This window comes from Myotis daubentonii, chromosome 16 (genome assembly GCF_963259705.1).
Source record: "Myotis daubentonii chromosome 16, mMyoDau2.1, whole genome shotgun sequence".
Taxonomy (NCBI): domain Eukaryota; kingdom Metazoa; phylum Chordata; class Mammalia; order Chiroptera; family Vespertilionidae; genus Myotis; species Myotis daubentonii.
Window position 1 is genome coordinate 22911476 of NC_081855.1, and position 23584 is coordinate 22935059.

General features: G+C 39.1%; 1 protein-coding gene across 2 annotated transcripts in view; it reads left to right on the forward strand.

Moving 5' to 3' along the window:
• YWHAE (tyrosine 3-monooxygenase/tryptophan 5-monooxygenase activation protein epsilon) overlaps nucleotides 1-23584 on the forward strand; it is a 40739-nt gene that overhangs the window by 13026 nt on the left and 4129 nt on the right. For both annotated transcript variants that reach the window (XM_059669221.1, XM_059669220.1), the window contains exons 2-5: nucleotides 15931-16130; nucleotides 18420-18526; nucleotides 19206-19412; nucleotides 20648-20784. In XM_059669221.1, the coding sequence (XP_059525204.1) occupies nucleotides 15931-16130; nucleotides 18420-18526; nucleotides 19206-19412; nucleotides 20648-20784 (651 nt within the window). The remainder of the gene's footprint in view (nucleotides 1-15930; nucleotides 16131-18419; nucleotides 18527-19205; nucleotides 19413-20647; nucleotides 20785-23584) is intronic.

Below are 23584 nucleotides of genomic sequence, written 5' to 3' on the forward strand. Positions count from 1 at the left end.
GTTATGTAAAGTAATGATGCATGTTATAGTGATAGCATGTTGGAGTCAATAATATGAAGTATGTTTTTGTTTATAAATGCATTGGCATTTGAGCAAAGAGAAGTTCTGAGGCCTGGCCAGTACTCCTTAGTGGTTAGAGTGTTGACCCGCGCCCGAAGGGTCGAGAGTTTGATTCCCTGTCAAGGGAATCATAGCTGGGTTGCAGGTTCATTCCCCTGGCCCTTGTCAGGGCACATTTGAGAGGCAACCAATCCGTGTGTGTGTGTCTTTCTCCCCCTTCTTTCCCCCCCCTTCCACTCTCTCTAAAATAATCAATGGAAAAAGATCTTCCAGTGAGAATTAACAAAAAAGGATGGAAAAAGAACTTTTTTGAATTTGATAGTATGTACCACTTTACACTAGTAGCCAATGAAGAGAGGACTGAGCTTTCCATAGTCTTTGATATGAGACAGGCACTAGCACCAGATATATAGAATGCCCTACTTTATAGCAAGCTCCACTGTTATTACTAATTCAAATGAACTCTTATTTGCACATACTAACAGAATTATCATTCGGAAGCATTTATACAGTCACTACAATATAAGCTCCTTGAAGAGATCTTTTGTCTATTTTATTTAATGATAAATCCCATTTCTAGAATGGTGCCCTTGGTACATAGTTGGCACTCAATATGTTAGTGCCATCTGTCAAATAAAAAGTAAAAGTGATACATTTCTCTCTTTGTTAATCCTCACCCGAGGATAGTTTTTCTATTGATTTATTTTTATTATTTTTAGAAAGAGTGGAAGGGGTGAGGGGGAGAAAAAAGGGGGCAAGAGAGTGGAGAGGGGGAGAGAAAGGAAGGCGCCCCAACTGGGCCCTGGGGATTGACCTGCAACTGAGGTATCTGTCTGTGACCCTTTGGCGCATGGGCCAATGCTCTAACCACTGACCAGTGCCAGCCAGGGCCATTTCTCTCTTTTGTAAAATAGATTTTAACAAATTGATTTGAGAGAGAGGGAGAGAGAGAGAAACACATTGATTTGTTGTTCCACTTATTTATGCATTCATTTGTTTATTCTTGACTGCCCTGATTGGGCTTGAACTTGGCAACCTTGGAGTATGTGGACAATGCTCTAACCCCATGGTCAGCAAACTGTGGGTCGCGAGCCACATGCGGCCCTTCGCCCCCCTGAGTGTGGCTCTTCCTAAGCCTTAGGAGTACCCTAATTAAGTCCATAACAATGTTCCTACCTATATAGTTTAAGTTTTAAAAATTTGGCTCTCAAAAGAAATTTCAATCGTTGTACTGTTGATATTTGGCTCTGTTGACTAATGAGTTTGCTGACCACTGCAACTGAGCTACCTAACTCTAGGGCATATATATATATATTTTTAAATATATTTTATTGATATTTTACAGAGAGGAAGGGAGAGAGATAGAGAGTTAGAAACATCCATGAGAGAGAAACATCGATCAGCTGCCTCCTGCACATCTCCTACTGGGGATGTGCCCGCAACCCACGTACATGCCCTTGACCGGAATCGAACCTGGGACCCTTCAGTCCGCAAGCCGACGCTCTATCCACTGAGCCAAACCGGTTTCGGCCATATATTTTTCTTAAAGCTACAAACCTCAGTTTTTTATTGCATCCTCATGTCCTTACCACATTAGTTACTATTGGAATTAAAGTAAATAATTTAATAGATTGAATTAGAATTTTGAGTAAAGTAAAATTTGGTTTTAGCATCTCATAGAGCTATTAAGAGATTTGGAAGCATACCCACAAAAGTGCAAATAGCCTTTTAAATTGATGGCATCACAAACTTTGAGCAGACTTAAGCAGCTGACTTATTTATTATAAATTTAAAATGGTCCAATTTGACAGGAGTTTAATGTTTCACAACCAAGGTAATAAAGTCAGTTTAGCTGAGAATGTTTGGTAACCAGCTTAATCCAGTGGGTTTATTAGAGTGTAACTCTGTCAGAAATCATGTTCCATAGGGATCCTACTGAATTTCTTTTATGATTAACTGATAATTACCTGCCCTTAAAATTGTTCAAGTCAAATTCTCCATGCTTTATGCTACAAAACTGATGTCTCCAGTAGAGTATTTGTTAGTGTGATAAAGTGTATGGTACTTTCTTTAGAAGAAATTTAGTTCATGTATATATTCCTAAGTGCTAACAGTAGAGTCTTTATTACTGGATCTTCTAGAAATCCATAAAACAGAATATTGATTGTCAGTGCATTGTCTATGAATTAGGTTTAATGAAAATCTAAACTTTGCTTAGCTAATAATTCACTCATTTCTTGGAGGTTGTCTTAAGTCCATCAGATCATTTGAAAACAACATGCCACTTGGACATTCACGTACAGAACTTTCTACAGAAATGCCCTTAATGGTATCATTAGATCAGAAGTATCCAACCAAGTGAAGACTGCTTCTCTTGTGTAAATCTAGTCAAACATTTTTCGACTATTCCTTCTTAAGTAAAGATCTATCTGGTAAATTCCTTAGGTTTAGTACCTTGGATTATTTTCACCTAATAAACTTTTATACTTTTTAATCAAATACAATAAAAACAATTTAACTTGGGACATTTTAAGTTATTGCTTTGATGCCATTAACCATAGACAAAATTCATAGACAAAACTATGAACATTATTTGTTCATAGTTTTATGTGTATTTCTGCTCTTTTAAATAATGTTTGATTTTACTTGATAGCCTTTTTAAAAATATATATTTTACTGATTTTTTACAGAGAGGAAGGGAGAAGGAGAGGGATAGAGAGTTAGAAACATCGATGAGAGAGAAACATTGATCAGCTGCCTCCTGCACACTCCCTACTGGGGATGTGCCCACAGCCAAGGTACATGCCCTTGACCGGAACCGAACTTAGGACCCTTCAGTCCACAGGCCGACACTCTGTCCACCGAGCCAAACCGGCTAGGGCTTGATAGCCTTTTTTAGTGTAATTTCATTGAGTTTAAGAAAAAAAAATTTTTTAAAAATATATTTTATTGATTTTTTTACAGAGAGGAAGGGAGAGAGAGAGTTAGACACATCGATGAGAGAGAAACATCGATCAGCTGCCTCCTGCACATCTCCCACTGGGGATGTGCCTGCAACCCAGGTACATGCCCTTGACCGGAATCGAACCCGGGACCCTTCAGTCTGCAGGCCGACGCTCTATCCACTGAGCCAAACTGGCTGCGGCAAGAAAAAATTTTTTAATATATTGAGACACTAGTGTTTCTGCCCTCTTTTTTCCAACTTCTTGTACTTAGGCATCAGGATTTAAGTGAACTATTTTGGCTAGTGCAGTGTGAGCAGAAATTATGTCTAAGAATATGTGTAACTATACAGGCAGTGAAAAACCCTTTCCTGGTTCTATGTTTCTTTCCTTGCTTTTTTGACAAGGAAGCCTTAAGTATTAAATGGTCCAACTCCTTGATGGTGGACCCTCACTTAAACATTTGAGTTGAGAAAGAAAGCTTTGTTGTGTCGATCCTCTGAGATTTGGGGGAGTTTTTTAGTTTCCAAGCACACTTATCCTACCCTTTGGGGATACAAAGTTATCTATCACAATTCATAGCTATTGATTCTTAGGAAAAGGTTTAAAACATGTTTACTGTCTTGTCTTTCAATTTTGAGATGCTAAGTAGATTATATTTAGGCTTTTCTGCTTTCCAGAATCTTAGGCGAGACACATGTTGCTTCAAAATTAATTATTGGTTTCTCTAAAGATGAATAAACTCATCCTTTGGCTGGTATGTTAAATATGTACATGCCATATTAAGAACATTTTGCGGGGAGCTCCTGGTCCGTACGTGCTGACTGCGCCTGCTCGGCTGCACCCGGAAGGTTTTGAAACATGAATCCTTCATTCTTCTTGTTTGCCCTTTACTTAGGAGTAGCTTCAGCTGCTCCAAAACTTGATGGAAGTTTAGAGGCACAATGGCACCGGTGGAAGGCAACACATGGAAAAGTTTATGGCCCGAATGAAGAAGGATGGAGGAGAACAGTGTGGGAGAAGAATAAGAAAATGGTTGACCTGCACAACCAGGAATACGAGCTAGGGAGAAAGAACTACACCTTGGGAATGAATGCTTTTAGTGACATGACCAACGAAGAATTCACGCAGGTGATGACTGGCTATTAAAACCAGAAGTGCAAGAAAAGGAGAGTGTTCCAGAAACACTTACGTTGCTGAAATCCCCCCAACAGTGGATTGATGAAAAGAAGGCTATGTGGACATGGACAACAGGGGGATGAGAGCATGAGTTGCGGGGGGGGGGGGGCGGGGAAGGATGGGGGTCAATGGGGGGGAGGATAAGGACACATTTGTAATACCTTAACTAATAAAGAATTAAAAAAAAGAACATTTTGCTTTCATGCATGCCTTTGAATAGGAGTGAATCATAACACTTTGCTCCTCTGTGCAAATTTTCCTGAATTCTAAACTACATCTCTTGAGAACTAAGTATTGAGGATTATTTATTTATTTATTTAGTATTGAGATTTTAAGGGAGACATTTCATTAAGTTCTCTGGCCATCTTGAGCTCTTTTATCTTAGGTCTTTAGTTTTCCCTTTGGTCTTCAATCTAGCTATTCTCTCAGTACTATTGCTGGCATAGGTCTGGGTTTCAGTTTTTTATTGGGGACCCCACCTCCAAATGCAGACATCAGGTCTCCCTTTGCCTGCTGTACTTCTCTATTTCCCTTTCAGCCCAGAGGACACAAACACACATTTTTACTACATACAGTGCAAGAGCCATTCATCTTTTTTTATTTTGAGGGTACACTTATTAAAGCTTGGGATAGTAAAACAAGGAAGGGCCATTCTAGGATAGAAGAAGCAACAGGAGAGAGCCTAGGAGGGCCTGCTTTGGCTCTGTAGAGACGTTATGGGAAAGAAGTGTGAGCTAAGGTGGAGCTGCTGTCAGCTCACTGGAAAGTCAGAGAAAAGGGGGCCTTGGAGACAAGTTCAGGGGGTTAGCCCAGGATAAGCTGCTACTGCCCATTGCTCCCTTGGATGCAAGTCTCATGGGGACCCTTAAAATTTAGGAGAAAGAAAATAAACTTGAAAAGGAGATTTGAGTGGTGCCCCAAGGAGGGCATGCCAAGAGCCATTCCTCTTTATACAGGGATCCTAGGTCTCGGTAGTAACAGTCTTTGATAATCATAAAATGGGAATATTCCTGAAATCTAAGCAATTGACACTCCCCTTCTAAATTCGCCTTTTATCATCAAAGGATAAAGTACTTTTTTTCCCTCAGCACATCAGCAAATGCTTCAATATATTTCTTTTCTTCTGCTTGCTATTCTCTTCCAGTGCAGATGGCTCTCTGTGATGCCGAATCTTTTGTATTCATTGTATTCAAGTTGTAGTTATTTTGTGAAAAGTCTATAAGGTAATAGTCATGTGATAGAGGAAAACTCAATGTGAGGGAAAGATGGTGGCATTTTATTGAAAAGTACAGGTCTTACCCAGGTCTTCCTGTTTTGAAGATGTGCTCTCATTTAATAGAACAATTACATTAATTTATCTTACAGGGTAAAGACTTCTCTATGTCAGTCCAGATGTATGCATATAAAATATATTCTGATAGCCCTAACCGGTTTGGCTCAGTGGATAGAGTGTCGGCCTGTGGACTGAAGGGTCCCAGGTTCGATTCCAGTCAAGGGCATGTTCCTTGGCTGCGGGCACATCCCTAAGAGGGGGTGTGCAGGAGGCAGCTGATAGATGTTTCTTTCTCATGGATGTTTCTAACTCTCTATCCCTCTCCCTTCCTCTCTGTAAAAAATCAATAAAATATATTAAAAAATATTCTGATAGATCCCAAATTAACAATTTCAAATAACCATGTCTGATAACTAATTGGTCTAGAGAGATTTTTACTGGGGTGAATTTTATAATTACAAGGTGACTTTTATAGAGAGAGTTTTACAATTTACAGAGATACCCTTACTTTTTCTCCCCTGACTTCATGATAGTGTTGTGTTACCCCTAAGATAACTTTGCATTCTTTCCATTTGACATAGTGATTTGGGAAGCTTGCCTTCATGCAAGCCAGAAATAAATTTGTCTTAAGTTTCTTTTCATGTTGGGTCTTTGAAGAAGTTTTCTTTTCAACAGTCCCCAGTCAGCTGAAGATTCCATTGTTACCATGTCATCTGGATTACTTTTCATTGAGAAAGAGGACTTCAGAGATACGTACTTAGTTCATCTTAGTCTTTAAAAAAAATTGTGTTAAAATACACATAATTTACCATCTTAACCATTTTTTTAAAATGTTTTTTATTGATTTTAGAGAGAGAGGAAGGGGGAGGGAGATAGCTAGAAATATTGATGAGAGAGAGACATTGATCTGCTGCTGCTGCCTCCTGTACCCCCTCCACTGGGGATTAAGTCAGCAACTGGGGTATGTGCCCTGATGGGGAGACCTCTGGGTGTATGAGTTGATGCTCAACCACTGAGCCACACTGTCTGGGACCATCTTAACCATTTTTAAGTGCACCGTTCAGTGGTATTAAATGCATTCACATTTTTGTGCAGCCATCACCACTGTCCATCCCCATAGCACTTTTCATTTTGTAAATCTGAAACTATATTCATAAAACAATAACTCCATTCTCCTCTCCTCTCACCCCCCTGGCAACCATCATTATACTTTCTGTCTATGATTTTTAAGAGTACCTCATGTAAGTGGAATCATACAGTATTTGTTTTTTGTGACTGTCTTCTTTCACTTAGCACAATGTCCTCAAGGGAAGTTCCTGTTATAGCATATTGCAAAATTTCCTTTTTTCAAAAAGACTTTTTGAAATTGATTTTTAGAGGGATAGAAAGGAAAGTTGGGAGGGAAGTAGAGGGTTGAGAGAGAGAGAGAGAAAGAAAAAAAAGCATGGAGTGTGTGTGTGTGTGTGTGTGTGTGGTTTGGCTCAGTGGATAGAGCGTCGGTCTGTGGACTGAAAGGTCCCAGGTTCGATTCCGGTCAGGGGCATGTACCTGGGTTGCGGGCACATCCCCAGTGGGAGATGTGCAGGGGGCAGCTGATCGATGTTTCTCTCTCATCGATGTTTCTAGCTCTCTATCTCTCTCCCTTCCTCTCTGTAAAAAATCAATAAAATATATTTTTTAAAAAAAGCATGGAGTGTGTGTGTGTGTGTGTGTTTCATTTTGCTTACCCATTTGTCCATCAATGGATACTTAGGTTGTTTCCACCTTTTAGCTATCCTATATAACAAAGAGGCAATATGCAAATTGACCGTCACACACTCACACAAGATGGCTGCCCCCATGTGGTCACAAGATGGCCGGCAGGGCAGAGGAGTTGGGGGTGATCGGGCTGGCAGGGGAGTGGTTAGGGGGTGATCAGGCTGGCAGGCAGAAGCGGTTAGGGGCAATCAGGCAGGCAGGCGAGTGGTTGGGAGGCAGCAGTCCCAGATTGTGAGAGGGATCGGGCCTAAACCGGCAGTCGGACATCCCTCGAGGGGTCCCAGATTGGAGAGGGTGCAGGCTGTGCTGAGGGATTACCCCCCCCCCCCCAGTGCACGAATTTCATGCACTGGGCTTCTGGTTATGAATAATGCTGCTGTGAACATGAGCGTATAAATATCTCTTCAAGGCCCTGCTTTCAATTCTTTTTGGTATATTATCCAGAAGTATAATTGCTGGATCATAAGATGTTCTGTTTTTAAAATTTTTGAGGAACCACTATGCTGTTTTACACCCACAGGTACCATTTTACATGCCCACCAACAAGGCACTTTTTTTTTCTGTACATCCTCACCAACACTTAATTTCTGTTTTGTTTTTTTTAATAGTCACCATCTTAATGGATGTGAAGTGGTAAATTATCTTAATGTTTTAGATCGATAAAGGAAAGAGCTTGATTTTTTTCCTTAACTGTTTTCCTCTAAATGAGCCATAGCTCTTGATCAAATCTGGTTGTTGTATAAAGTGGCATTTTTCTATCCTTTGTACAGATTGCTTTGATGGGCTTATCCTGCCCCCCCCCCCCCCCTTTTAAAAAAATATATATTTTATTGATTTTTTTACAGAGAGGAAGAGAGAAAAGAGAGGGATAGAGAGTTAGAAACATCGATGGGAGAGAAACATCGATCAGCTGCCTCCTGCACACCTCCCACTGGGGATGTGCTGGCAACCAAGGTACATGCCCTTGACCGGAACTGAACTTAGGACCCTTCAGTCCACAGGCCGACACTCTGTCCACCGAGCCAAACTGGCTATGGCCTGCCTCCCCCTTTTTTACACCAGCTAGTCATTTTTTTTTTATATAAAAGAACACAAGTTATAACCCTACACTTTCTAATTGTCCTTTAGTGATAATCAATAGCAGATGGATCAGTAAGATTATAGTATACTAGATTCTCAGGATATCCCCAAATGCCTTGACTCCTGTACTATATTATGAGATTGTGTAGGTTCTCCTTTAAGTAATTTCATTTACAGAATTCAAGGTCAGATCATATAATACTAGGTACTTCATATTTTAAGTCTGTAGATGCTGTAGTCTTATTAGTTGGGACTATTATGTTAATTTATAGGCACTTTGCTAAAGTGTGATGACATAGGACACCTATACTAAATTCTCTTTATATATTGAATGAACAGAGCTCAGACCTTCAGGATAATTCTTTGAGTCTGAGAGTTATTTAGGGACAGGGATAATGAAATTTTTAATGGTTCTGCAGCAAAAGGGCCTATTGAAATTGCTGAGAAAGGACATTAGAATCTCTGGTTCTATCTAGAGCAGGGGTCCTCAAACTACGGCCCGCGGGCCACATGCAAATACAAATATTGTATTCGTTCCCATTTTGTTTTTTTACTTCAAAATAAGATATGTGCAGTGTGCATAGGAATTTGTTCATAGTTTTTTTTTAAACTATAGTCCAGCCCTCCAATGGTCTGAGGGACAGTGAACTGGCTCCCTGTTTAAAATGTTTGAGGATCCCTGATCTAGAGGGTATGCTTAAAACAGTTTTTGTTTACTTAGACAGTCAAGCCTGACAGAATTTCTCATTCTATTTAACATAGTTTGGTTTACCCTCTTAATTCTTTCATCAAGTGTTTGTGGGCCCTTTTGTGGCATTAAATACTGCGGGAATATAAAGACGCACGCCTTTTAGGAAGGTAATATTCTACGGGAAGGAAACACTGATCCTTACTACAGAGAAATACGAACATAGATTTGAGAGCGCAGGAAGGCTTCCTTCACAGAATGAGGGGTTTGAGTTTGATCCAGAGGGGTGAATAGTTTCCTAGGCAAAGAGGAGAAAGGTCAATGGCCAACTGATTGATCAACCTTTACATAAAGCAAACTCAAGATCTTTACAGAACCTTGAATGACTGAACCTTTTGAGTCTGCAGGCCGACGCTCTATCCGCTGAGCCAAACCGGTCAGGGCGTCTGAACCTTTTGAAGGCAGTGTGTGATGCTAAGGACTTTTTTTTTTTTTTAAATATATTTTATTGATTTTTTACAGAGAGAAAGGGAGCGAGATAGAGAGTCAGAAATATCGATGAGAGAGAAACACCAATCAGCTGCCTCCTGCACATCTCCTACTGGGGATGTGCCCGAAACCAAGGTACATGCCCTTGACCGGAATCGAACCTGGGACCCTTCAGTCCGCAGGCCGACGCTCTATCCACTGAGCCAAACCGGTTTCGGCTGCTAAGGACTTTTTATTTCCATGGGGGCAATTACCTTTAGTATTTTTGGATTTCAGAATTTATTTCTGTGAGCATTTTACTTGGAAAGTTAGTTGAATGTGGTTAAGAGCTCAGGCACTTATGTTTGATTCTCTGGATTTGAGTTCTGGTTTTACCACACATTAGCTGTGTGACTTCAGGCAAGTTACTCATAGTTTCAGTTTTCCGTCCTTTAAATCAGGATTATGTGTTGTAACAGCTGCCAAACATTATTTTTCCATGTTGGGAGAAATGAGGACCTGTTGTGCTTTGGTATGAGGCACATTAATTATGTTAGCCAGTACAGAGCCTGCTTGTTTTCCCATGGCTGATTCTTAACATTTTGCTTTCATCCTGACCCTGGATCTTATTACGAACTATAAAATTGTAAATTTCTGGTCAGTCTGATAGGTGAACATGGGCCCCTTTTTTAGATCTCGTACTCTGTCTTTAAAAGACTTGAAGCTCAGCAGAGACTTGTTTTACAGTCTTGGGAGAATTAAGTTTACTGGGATGTTGATGTAGAGATATTAGTGGCATGAGAGTATGTATTCTGTACTAGGCATTGGCAGTAAGTTCATTGGAGATGATGTTGGGGGTGTTAACTTTGTAGGTGGAAAAAATGTGTTCTAAGCTCAAACCACATTTTAATGGATTAAGCTTTTGTGTCTGTTGTCATTGAAACCATTTATCTTGCATCTGTTCTTACACAAGCAAACAAAGGGATCCCCATAAAGACGAATTCAAATCCGAGGCAATGTGATTAAATCAAGGCACAACTCTGGAGTCAGATTGCTTGAGTTTTACTCCACTGAATTTGTGATGTTTGAGCCAATTTAACCTTCACATTCATTAGTTTCCTTATATAAAATGGGGATAATATTAGTACCTGCTTCAAAAGTCTGTTGAGAAGATTAAATGCATTGGAACATGCAAAGCATTTGGAACAATGCCTGGCTTGAGGTGTTTTATTTGTGAATGAGTTTATTGAATGAGTGTGTGAATACTTCAAAGAGCAAAAACAGGAATCAAAGCTAAGTTAAAATCAAGGTGAAAAACATTTGATTCTCTTTTTGGCAGTCTGATACCAAATAGAGGCAAGCTGATTTAATGTAATGAATGTGTCACTAGGCTATTATCTTACAATAAAGAGAAGTGACTTGGAACCAAATAGGCCTTTCAGTAACTGATGATTGTCAGTCAGCTACCCATTGGTGCCAAACTATCAGAAGTCCCAGAAATTGTATTTTATTGCCCAGATTTCATGTACCAAATTGCCTGTGCATCCATAAGTAGTGATTTCGACCATGAGTCTCAATTCTCTGGTTCATAAGTTATTATCATATCTGCAGTCTTCTCCATCTCAGAAATGCTTGGATCATATTGATGAAATAATTGCAGCTAAGATAATTTCATGAAATACTAGTTGTGTTGTGAAATTTATGTGAATAAAGTTGGTGTTAACTCTTTGCTGATGGAGGTTTTGAGAGTGTGATCAGTGTAAACTTTTGGATAAGTCAGAGCTTTCACATACTTTTGGGGTGTTAAAAGGATAGGGATGGCACTAATGTTATAATAGCTTCATTATAGTCATAATTGGTACAAAGTACTGATTATAGAACTTTTAGGGGTAGTAGGAAGGCTCTTTCTCTTCTGACTCATGCTACTACTATCCCTTAATCTACTGCTGTCTTCTGCAATGAAGAAATTTCTGAAGATGAGAGGCTGAGTATTTGAGGTTTTAAAAGTAAATAATTCTTATAACTCAGTAATAAAAGGGCAAATAAATAAATTTTAAAATTGGCAAAGCATATGAATATTTTCTAAAGAATGTACACAAATGGCCTAAAGCACCTGAAAAGATGCTCACCATCATTAGCCATCAAGGAAATGCAAATCAAAATCATGAGATACCACTTTTACACCCACTTGGATGCCTATTTTTATTTTATTTTATTTTTTAAATATATTTTTAATGGGATTTCAGAGATCAAGCCCGCAACCCCAGGCATGTGCCCTGACTGGGAATCAAACGGTGATCTCCTTGTTCATCATCGATTGTCGCTCAACCACTGAGTCACGCCTGCTGGGCCATACATACTTTTAATTACACAAATGTCTCTACATAAGTAAAAACAGGTTAACTAATTTGTCAATATTTTAAACATACATATTAGGAAATCCTATGTTATTACGTAACTGATTTTCAGCTTTAACGGACACTCCTTTTCCCGAATTAGCCCCTTATACTTTACTGTACAACACTTGGAACCCCAAAGTTCCCCACATCCAGCCTCAAAGGCACTGTACTTAGGCCTCCTTGCTTGAGGGGCCAATCTTAGTGTTAGCAACAGGATACCCCAGCTTATATTTTCATTTCTTGCCCTCAGTCTTGTGCCAATTGTCTTGAGATGCTGATGGCTCAGTGCTGGCTGGAATGAGCTTGAGCTTTTCTTTCTTTCTTTCTTTTTTTTTTAAAATATATTTTATTGATTTTCCACAGAGAGGAAGGGAGAGAGATAGAGAGTTAGAAACATCAATGAGAGAGAAACATCGATCAGCTGCCTCCTGCACATCCCCTACTGGGGACGTGCCCGCAACCCCAGGCACATGCCCTTGACCGGAGTCGAACCCGGGACCCCTCAGTCCGCAGGCCGACGCTCTATCCACTGAGCCAAACCGGTTTCGGCTTGAACTTTTCTTTATCAAGTGATGAAAATGTTGTAAAATTGATTGTGGTGATGGTTGCACAGTTCTGTGAATATATTAAAACCTGTTGAATTGTACACTTTAAATGGGTGAATTGTATGATATGTGAATTACAGATCAATAAAGCTGTTATTTAATAACAGTGGATAGCTTCTGTAGTTGTACCAGTCTTTTGTGCATTGTTTTGTGGCTTTCTAAATGAAGGAGATTATATAACTAATTGAATCTGGGATAGTAGAATATCATTGAAAGTTATAAATATATTTCCCCCCTCAACATTTAAAAAAATACTGAATGTACATTATTAAAATTTCAAAGCATAAAAATATGAAGAGAGAGGGAACCAAGATGGTGGCATAGGTAAATACCTGTATTTGGTGCCTCCCCCAACCACATCAAAATTACAACTAACATACAGAACAACTACCATTCAGAACCACTGGAAAGCTGGCTGAATGGAAGTAGTACAACTAGAGAAGTAAAGAAAGCACACTGAGCCAAAACCGGTTTGGCTCGGTGGATAGAGCGTCGGCCTGCGGACTGAAAGGTCCCAGGTTCGATTCCGGTCAAGGGCATGTACCTGGGTTGCGGGCACATCCCCAGTAGGAGATGTGCAGGAGGCGGCTGATCGATGTTTCTCTCTCATCGATGTTTCTAACTCTCTATCTCTCTCCCTTCCTCTCTGTAAAAAATCAATAAAATATATTAAAAAAAAAAAAAAAAAAAAAGAAAGCACACTGAGACTGGAAGGAGGTGCAGAGGCGGGGAACGGGCCCTTCCAGCACCCACGTTACGCTTTTTTAATTGGGAGGGAGATTGCCTCTGCGGAGGCTGCCTGGAGGAGCGAGGGGTCCCCAGCCCCTCACCAGAACCCCCCAGCCCAGGGTTCCAGAACTGGGGAAAGAAGTCACTATGGGCGGTAAGAACTCGGGACTGTAAAAACCAGTGCAGATTGGGGCTGAGCTGCTCCTCTTAAAAGGCTGGCACCACGGAACTGAATCTACAAGCTCCTGTTTCCACTGAGCTCCAGTGCCAGGCAAGTCTTTGGGGGACCCAGACACATACGGGGAGAAACTGGACCGCCTGGCATTGGGGCAGGAATTTGGGGGTAGCTTTCTCCCAGATGGAGGTGCTTGCATTGGTCGTTGTTGCCATGCTGGGACCTCGTGGGTGCAGGGCTGACGCAGCCATTTAAAATTTTTTTTTTAAATATATTTTTATTGATTTCAGAGAGGAAGAAAGAGGGAGAGATAGAAACATCAATGATATGAGAGAATCATTAATTGGCTGCCTCCTGCATGCCCCCCCACTGGGGATCAAGCCCGCAACCCAGGCATGTGCCCTTGACCAGAATTGAACCTGGGACCCTGCAGTCCGCAGGCCAACGCTCTATCTACTGAATCAAACCGGTTAGGGCACTTGAGGTATAATTTATATGTAACATATACCACTTACTGAAATATACAGTTTAGTAAGTTTTGATAAATGTGTTAAGTTGTGTAATCACCACAGAACATTTAATTCTACTCTCCTCCCCGCCAAATTTTCTCTTATTCCTTTGCACACAAGCCCCACACTTCACTCCCATACCCCAGTAAGTACTTAATTTGCTTTCTGTCTATAGTTGTGTATTTTCTGTAACTTGATTTAAGTTGAATCATACTGTCTTTTTTCGGTCTGGCTTTTTTAAAAGTTAGTATGATGTTTTTGAAATTCATCCATGTTGCTTTGAGTATCAGTAATTTATTCCTTTTTTATTTTGTTGTTTTTATTTTTTTGGTTAATCCTCACCCGAGGATATTTTTTCCATTGATTTTAGAGAGAGTGGAAGGGAGGGGGAGAGATGGAGAAGCATGGATGTGAGAGAGACACATCAATTGGTTGCCTCCCACATGTGCCCTGACCCGGACCAGGAATTGAGCCTGCCAGCCCTTCAGTCCCGAGGGCTAACGCTCTAACTAGTCATTCTAACCACTGAGCAAACTGGCTAGGGCAGTAATTTATTCTTTTTTTTTTTAAATATATTTTATTGATTTTTTACAGAGAGGAAGGGAGAGAGATAGAGAGTTAGAAACATCAGTGAGAGAGAAACATCGATCAGCTGCTTCTTGCACATCTCCTACTGGGGATGTACCTGCAACCAAGGTACATGCCCTTGACCGGAATCGAACCTGGGACCTTTCAGTCCGCAGGCCAACGCTCTATCCACTGAGCCAAACCGGTTTCGGCAGTAATTTATTCTTTAAAAAATGTTTTTATTGATCTTTTTAGAGAAAGGAAGTGGTGGGGGGAAGGGGGGGGGAGAGAGAAAGACAGGACCATGCTCAACCAACTGAGAGCTACACAGGCCAGAGCTATTCTTTTTTATTCTTGTGTAGTCCATTATATAGGTGGGTGTTTGGGTTGTTTTAATCTTTTGGCTATTATGAATAAAGATAGTGTGAACATTTGTGTAAATCTTTGTGAAGATAAATTTTTATTTCTGTTGGGTAATACCTAGGAGTGGAATTGCTGAGTTCTTAACGATAGTTAACTGTAAATGAAAACTACCGAACTGTTTTCAGAGACCTTACCATCTTCATATTCCTAATTATTAATATTTCTGAAAGGATAATTTTTTGAAACATATTTTCCTGGGATTATACCTAATTTAACATAGCATTAAGCATCATTCCTTAAGGTATGCTTATGCTTAGAGTGTTAATATATGCTAGAGGCACTTGTTAAAATGTAGATACTTGGGTCTCATCACCAACATTCTGAATCAGTAAAGTTGGAGAGCCACATGGTAATATGACATTTAGTGTTGTTTTGTTTTTTGAAAACTAGTTTTCATTAATGTATTAGTGTTTATTGAGCTGTTTCTGGTTCTTCCTTTGCATTCACCATGCATTCATTCATTGTATTACCTATTTTTTCCTATAGTACTTGGGATCTCCCAAGGCTTATCTGGGCCCCTTTCTTTGTTTGCCACCTAGTGGTGATAAATAGGAACCAACAAAAGTTTTGCCCATGAATGAATTCATGAGGTGGACAATGCCCTTAAAGAAGAAAGGATGGGAACATCCAATGATGGTCGCTTTATTAATGAGTTCCCCTTCCTCCCATGACTGTTATTTGGGAAATTTTGTATTTAGAAATAATTTATTTGTAAGAAGATACATTTTAGAGCCTGTACATTTTTAACTTTTATCTTAAACTGCTAGCTCAGTTTTACTGGGAAATGAATAGGTATGTGTTTTAGTTACCTTATTTAATATGAGAGATTCCTCCAAACCATACTATACTAGGTACTGTTTGACATTGTTCTGATTCCATACAACAGATTCTCTTGCTCTAGGCTTTTAGTTTATTTTACATGCTTTTAGTTTTTTACTCACATTTTGATGATTGCAGTTTTTTTTTTGGTTAATTTTTATATTTTGTTTTACATTAGTTTGGTAGAAAAAAGACCACTGTGAAGAGATGTATTAACATAACTTCGTAAGGTCTGATTTTCACTTTTCTGTTATAGAAATGGTGGAATCAATGAAGAAAGTAGCAGGGATGGATGTGGAGTTGACAGTTGAAGAAAGAAACCTCCTATCTGTTGCATATAAAAATGTGATTGGAGCTAGAAGAGCTTCCTGGAGAATAATCAGCAGCATTGAACAGAAAGAAGAAAACAAGGGAGGAGAAGACAAACTAAAAATGATTCGGGAATATCGGCAAATGGTGAGATTGTTATATACAAGATATCTTTAAAGAAAGGTGCGCTAGGTATTTATGACACTGACATGCTGCCACTGCGCGCCAACAGTGCCACTTGTGTTGGGTATTTCAGATCACAGCCTAGTACATTTGTTGTACACATACATAATGTACATTTTATATTTTATTGGTTTTGCATCTTTTGCTTACCTGGATTAGGAATTATACGCCATACAATATTTTAGGGCTAAAGTGAAGAACTTTTTTCTTTGAAAGCTGCAGAGGGTGTGTTCAATTTTGAGAACCACACAAGAAGATAATTAATACTTTTTATTGTTGTAACTGCAAGATACTTTATTTATAGTCACTTGAAATTAGCACCTAGTGGTATTTAACAGATACTTGTGTGCCTCTTTCGCACAACACAATTTGCTAGGTACTATGGGTGCAAAGATGAGACTATCCTTATGGATCCTCAGTCTAGTTATTTTTTATTTTTTTAAAACATATTTTATTGATTTTTTACAGAGAGGAAGGGAGAGGGGTAGAGAGTTAGAAACATCGATGAGAGAGAAACATCGATCAGCTGCCTCCTGCACACCCCCTACTGGGGATGTGCCCGCAACCAAGGTACATGCCCTTGATGGGAATTGAACATGGGACCCTTCAGTCCGCCGGCCGACACTCTCCACTGAGCTAAACTGGTTAGGGCTAGTTATTTATTTTTTTTAATAGAAAAATATCAGAGGGCATTAGACACTATTCCATGAGGTATTGTTTCATATTATATATGTGTATATACATATATGTAATACTAGAGGCCTGGTGCACGAATTAGTGCATGGGTGGGGTCACTCAGCCTGGCCGGCGATCGGGGTTGATCGGGGCTGTGGGAAGTTAGCTGTGGGAGCCCACTGACCATCAGGGGGCAGCTCCTGTGTTGAGCGTCTACCCCCGGGTGTCTGCAGGCCGACACTCTATCCACTGAGCAAAACCAGCTATGGCTCCTTTTCCTCTTGTCTGTCTCCCCATTTGTGTTACTATGGTGGTCAGTGCGCATCATAGTGACCGGTTGTTCGGTTCAGTAACTCTGGCTTTTATATATATAGATTATTTTTTTTACTGTGGGTTTTGGTTAAAGTTTGATAGCTTTTGATGTAGTGGTTCTCATCCAGGGGGTGATTTTGCTCCTCAGAGGATATTTCGCAATGTCTAGAGACATTTTTGGTGTCACAATTTTGAGGGTGCTACTGGCATATATTGGTAGAGACAGGAATACTGCTAATCATAAGTGCTGTACTTAGGACCATCATCTCCCACAACATATCTAGCCCAAGATGTCAGTAGTGCTACTGTTAAGAAACTGATCCTCGTGGGCCCAACTTGTGTGGCTCAGTGGTTGAGTGTCGACCTATGGACCAGGAGGTTTGATTTCCCTCCTGGGACTTAGTAGGGAGGCTCCATCCCTAGGAGGGAGACAGCCCATCAGTGATTCCCTTTCATTATTGATGTTTCTATCTCTCTCTCCCTCTCCCTTCCTCTGACATCAATAAGAGATATATTAAAAAAAAAAAAAAGGCATATAACAGAGTACAGTGAGAGAAATTACAGAAGCAGACACAAAGTAGCATGGGGAGTGAGTTAAGGGGAGGAAAGGGGAATCCATATTTATAGACTTTCCAGCTCTCCTGTGTACTGTTCTGAGTGGGGTGATATATAATTGTGTAAGATATTGTAGTTATTTAATCTTTAAATGATCCCCTATAAAGAGTAGGTATTTCAATTTATAGATGGAAAAACTGAGGTTCTGAGTATAGTACCTCATTAGAGAATTTAATAAAAATGTGCAGCACTTAGTAAGTAGTAGTCAGTGTTACTCTTCTGTACCTGAACTATGAGTTCATTTTTTTAAAAGCTCTTGCCTATGTGACTCAGTAGGTTGGAGGTCACCAAGTACATCAAAAGGTAGTGGGTTTGATTTCCTGTCAGGGCGCATTCCTAGGTTGCGGATTCGTTTCCGGTCCACATGCATGCAGGAGGCGACTAATTGATGTTTATCTCTCTCTCCCCTCTCTCTTCCTCTTCCTCTCTCCCTGCCTCGCTCACTTGCTCACTCCCTCTAAAAAAATCAATAAAATAAAAATTTTAAAAAAGCACTTGACTAATAAGTAGCACGTAGAAAGAAATAATTTCTATAACCTGGAGATAACTTTTCTCTGCTTTTTGGTTTAATATGGCTCTCTTCTTCAAAACCAGATATGTGATAATTTATAATTTCTTAGACTGAAACAATTTTTTGACTTTTCCCCCCAGGTTGAGACTGAACTAAAGTTAATCTGTTGTGACATTCTGGATGTACTGGACAAACACCTCATTCCAGCAGCTAACACTGGCGAGTCCAAGGTTTTCTATTATAAAATGTAGGTTCTATACTAGAAGGGAAAATGTCAGATTAAATGTTGGCCCTCTTAGAATCATCACTTTTTCTATATAGGCTTTCAATTTTTATGTAAGAGTAGTTCTTAAATGTTGGAAGTATAGTTACATGGGAGGAGTGATTCTCAAAACTTAAATTAATTTTTGAATTCTCATTTGCAAATTCACTGCTAATGAAATATTAATATTACAGCATTTAAGATGGTCAGACTATTACTGTAAAAATGTAGTAGGTTTTGCTTTACCTATTTACATTTGTTTGCCTGTGTGTGGTTTTCCCACTAGTTTCAGCAAAGCATTATGTAGCTCAATCTTAACATTTTTATATGAAAATTTTATTTCATGATTAACAAACTGTTGTGCCATTCTTTGGAATAATTTTTGTTATTTAATCTAGCCTATCAAGTGATAAATTTGTTGATTTTTTTTCTTTCTTTTTGAGGTTGTTAGTTAATTTCTCTAGGGGTTTGCTTATATTTGACAGGAAATCTCTAAGGAGGAAAATTAAATAGATGAGTTAGTTATTCCTGAAAGAGACTATTAAAAAATTACTGAAGTATACCAGTTAATTGTTTAGTATATTCTTTACGTAGAAATTTTAACAGTTATTTTTCATTTAAAAAGCATTTTTCTAATTCTGGTTTTTGTTTTGTTTTGTTTTAGGAAAGGGGACTACCACAGGTATCTGGCTGAATTTGCCACAGGAAATGACAGGAAGGAGGCTGCAGAGAACAGCCTAGTGGCTTACAAAGCTGCTAGTGATATTGCAATGACAGAACTTCCACCAACACACCCTATTCGCTTAGGTCTTGCTCTCAATTTCTCCGTATTCTACTATGAAATTCTTAATTCCCCTGACCGTGCCTGCAGGTAAGTTATGGAGGAGAACAAAAACTCTCACTATGAAAGGCAAGAAGGTTACAAAAGAGAATAAATAGCTATTTGGTTTTCTGTCTTGTACCCTGTGGACTGCCTTTGTAAGGTTGGCCATGTAATAAAGCATTCTTTGGGCTCTTACTGAAAATGCTTTGTGTGCTTTGTATACTATAAAGCCACAGGTATCTCAATTCAAGGTAAACCTACTTCATTTCACTAGGAGAGCAGTTAAAATAATTAGGTTGATGGGGAAAATTTTTGTTGGTAGATTAAAAAGAATCTCTAACTTGTTAGAGAGTGGGAAAAAGGAAGGAGAAGAGTTACAATAATATATTTATTTTTATATATTAGCTTTCAGTCTTTGTTAGGTATATTTTTAATATAGGCATGCTTATGCTCTCTATACTATTCCATTTTCTATTTTTTATTGATTTCAGAGAGGGAGGGCGGGGAGAGAAACATCAATGATGAAAGAGAATCATTGATTGGCTGCCTCCTGTATGCCCCCCACTGGGGACTGAGCCTGCAACCTGGGCATGTGCCCTGATCCGGAATCGAACCTGGGACCGTTCAGTCTGCAGGCCGACACTCTATCCACTGAGCAAAACCAGCTATGGCTCCTTTTCCTCTTTTCTGTTTCCCCATTTGTGTCTAACATCACTTGTTGTACATAGTACACAGTACTTAATAAATGTGGATTTTGTTTATTTTAAACTAACAGTAAATGAGTGTTACGATTACATTTCCATAGGTTCTATATTGCCCTTTGTTGTTTGTTTGTTTTGGGAAACAAACATTAACTTCCATTAACATTAAGTTCTATTGAATTAAACTGTGATACTGTCCAAAAATTTATTTTTGCATTAAAACTTTGTTAAATAAGTGATCTGTTGACTGGGACTTGGTAATACCTTTATTATGCACATATTTTGGTGGTGCTTTAGTTTGGAATTTGGTCTATATAGTCTTATTTACTGATAGGCTTGCTGAAAGCATAGTAAGAAGTGATGTTCCGAAAGTTCTATTTAGTCCAAAAGTTGCCAGGTTACAAAACTAAGTAGAAAGTTAATTTTCATCAGTTACATGTGCTTTTCCTTTATTTAAATGCCTAAACCCAAGTACTCAATGTCACTATTACATATTGTGGGATAATTGAAGAATGATATCTAACATTTCTAATTCTGTTTTTGAACTTTATTTTTGTAATACATTTATGTAAATACTTGCAGATTGGCAAAAGCAGCTTTTGATGATGCAATTGCAGAACTGGATACGCTGAGTGAAGAAAGCTATAAGGACTCTACACTTATCATGCAGTTGTTACGTGATAATCTGACACTATGGACTTCAGACATGCAGGGTGATGGTAAGAAAGCTGAAGTTAAATGTGTGTCTCTGTTGTTGGATCTTTTACTTTTAGAAATTCCTTGGTATTTCTTTTTTTAAATATATTTTTATTGGTTTCAGAGAGGAAGGGAGAGGGATAGAGAGATAGAAACATCAATGATGAGAGACAATCATTTATCAGCTGCCTCCTGCATGCCCCCTACTGGGGACCAAGCCCTCAACCTGGGCATGTGCTCTTGGCCGGAATCGAACCTGGGACCTTTCATTCTGCAGGCTGACACTAAGCCAAACTGGCAAGGGCTCCTTGGTATTTCTTTTTTTTTAAAAAAAATTTTTTTATTGATTTTAGAGCGGGAGGGAGAGAGATAGAGAGACAGAAACATCAATGATGAGAGAGAATCACCGATTGGCTGCCTCCTTCACACTGGGGACCGAGCCCACAACCCAGGCATGTGCCCCTGGCCAGAATTGAACCTGGGATCCCTTAGTTCCCACGTCTACGCTCTATCCACTGAGCAAAACTGGCCAGGGCTCCTTGGTATTTCTTTACATCAAGTTACAATTTCCTCCAAACTATCCAAGTTTAATTACTACATTTTTATAAAAAGGTATCAAAGTACATTCTTCCATTCTGGGCTGTAAGGTGATAAAGGGGATCTTTTATTAATATTTAAAGATTTAAAAATTTTACCTCTAATTAATGTTTGTTAAACTTAGTTTACCTCTTCCTCACAGTGTGTTTTGAGAGAGGAAGAATATTTTATCTTACTCAGATTCAAATTTAGGGGTCTGGAGTTCATTGTATTTTTGAGTGTCATAATCACTGCTTTGAGTTGTGTCCTCAGATTAAACTAGATGTATCAGTAGATATTTATGAAGCATCCTCTGGAAATCTTTTATTCAAAAAAGGATTTTCCCCCTCTGGATTGTGTACAGCAAATGGAATGTCCTGCCCTTAGGTCCTATTTAATAAGAGGTCTGGTGTTTGTTTTCTTTTAGAGTTTTTAGTAGTAAATAATTACTAGGGTAATCTATAGAACTTAATCTTATGGTGAGGTGGAGGATTTACTGTTTATTCTAAATGAGGTAAAAGCCCAGATTTGTCACTTTTATTTTTTTATTTTAAAGGAAATTTTATTCTGCCTATTTCAAAAGAATCATTTTCATACACAAATAGGGGAGGACAAACTAGTGTGATTGACCATAGATTGTTTTACAGTTGTTGGTGGTGATGCAGAGAGTGGAAACAAAAGGTTTGCTGTCAGTTTTAGCTGCAGATTCTTTAAGGGCAGCAGTTCTCAACCTGTGGGTCACGACCCCTTTGGGGGTCCAACGACCCTTTTCACGGGCCGCCTAAGACCATCGGAAAACACATATTGAATATATAATTACATATTGTTTTTGTGATTAATCACTATACTTTATGTTCAATTTGTAACAATGAAAATACATCCTGCATATCAGATATTTACATTATGATTCATAACAGTAGTACAATTACAGTTATGAAATAGCAACGAAAATAAATTTATGTTTGGGGGTCACCACAACATGAGGAACTGTATAAAAGGGTCGCGGCATTAGGAAGGTTGAGAACCACTGCTTTAAGGGTATGTTCCCCAAATTGAAGTATATGTTTCATTGCTTGAGGCTAGCTGTAGTCTCCTGGATCAACATACTGTACTGTCTTTAAAAGTATTCTACTTTTTTTTTTTTTTAATTTATTGATTTTTTACAGAGAGGAAGGGAGAGGGATAGAGAGTTAGAAACAACTATGAGAGAGAAACATCAATCAACTGCCTCCTTCATACTCCCTACTGGGGACGTGCTCGCAACCAAGGTACATGCCCTTGACCGGAATCTAACCCGGGACCCTTCAGTCCGCAGGCCGACGCTCTATGCACTGAGCCAAACCGGTCAGGGCGTATTCTACTTTTTAAAGGTGTATCTGAAAATGGGTATCAAGGCATATAAATTGTCACTTTCCTTACTAGAAAGTCAGGTTTTAGACAGGTTATGGTGCTAAAGTGAGAATCGGGTGATGCATCTTCTAGGGCTTACTGTATAAAGTATTTAGATATGTGACAAGGATTGGCTTGAAATATGTAGCACATGTGACCTGACCTACTTGCACACTTTTCCAACAAAGCCAGATGTAGCTGTTGGTTACTTTTCAACATAGCACTTCAGGCAATCACTACCATGAATCTGGGATTCAAGACCTTTGAACTTATGACTTGGTTAAGCCATATTGGCCTAATCAATAAACTATACACCTGAACCAGGGAACATTTATTTGAGGCTAAAAATAATGAAGATGACCTGGGTTGAAATGTTATTTTTTTTGTTTTTTTTAGACATTTGATGCCAATTCTTACAAGTTGTTAAATTACAATGTTAGATAGAAAATAAAGCTTATATTTTCTAGTGCTACTCTGTTCATTATCACTGATAACCAAGAATTGATTGGTAGTAGACTATATGTCACTCCGTTTTTATACAGAACCAAAGATACTCTGTTTCTTTGTTATCGGGTGTCATGAAATGAAATGAATCATTTAAAAATAGGAGATACACACACACACAGTGGGGGCGGCGGGGGGGAAGGGATAGAGAGATAGAAACATCAATGAGAGGAACATCATTGATTGGCTGCTTCCTGCACAACCCCTACTGGGGATTGAGCCCCCAACCTGGGCATGTGTGACTCTTGGTTCCTAGGTCGATGCTCAACCTCTGAGCCACACCAGCCGGGCTAAAATAGGATATTTTCTTTAAACTACTTCGTTTTCATAGTTGGGAAGGTTTTTATTAGCATA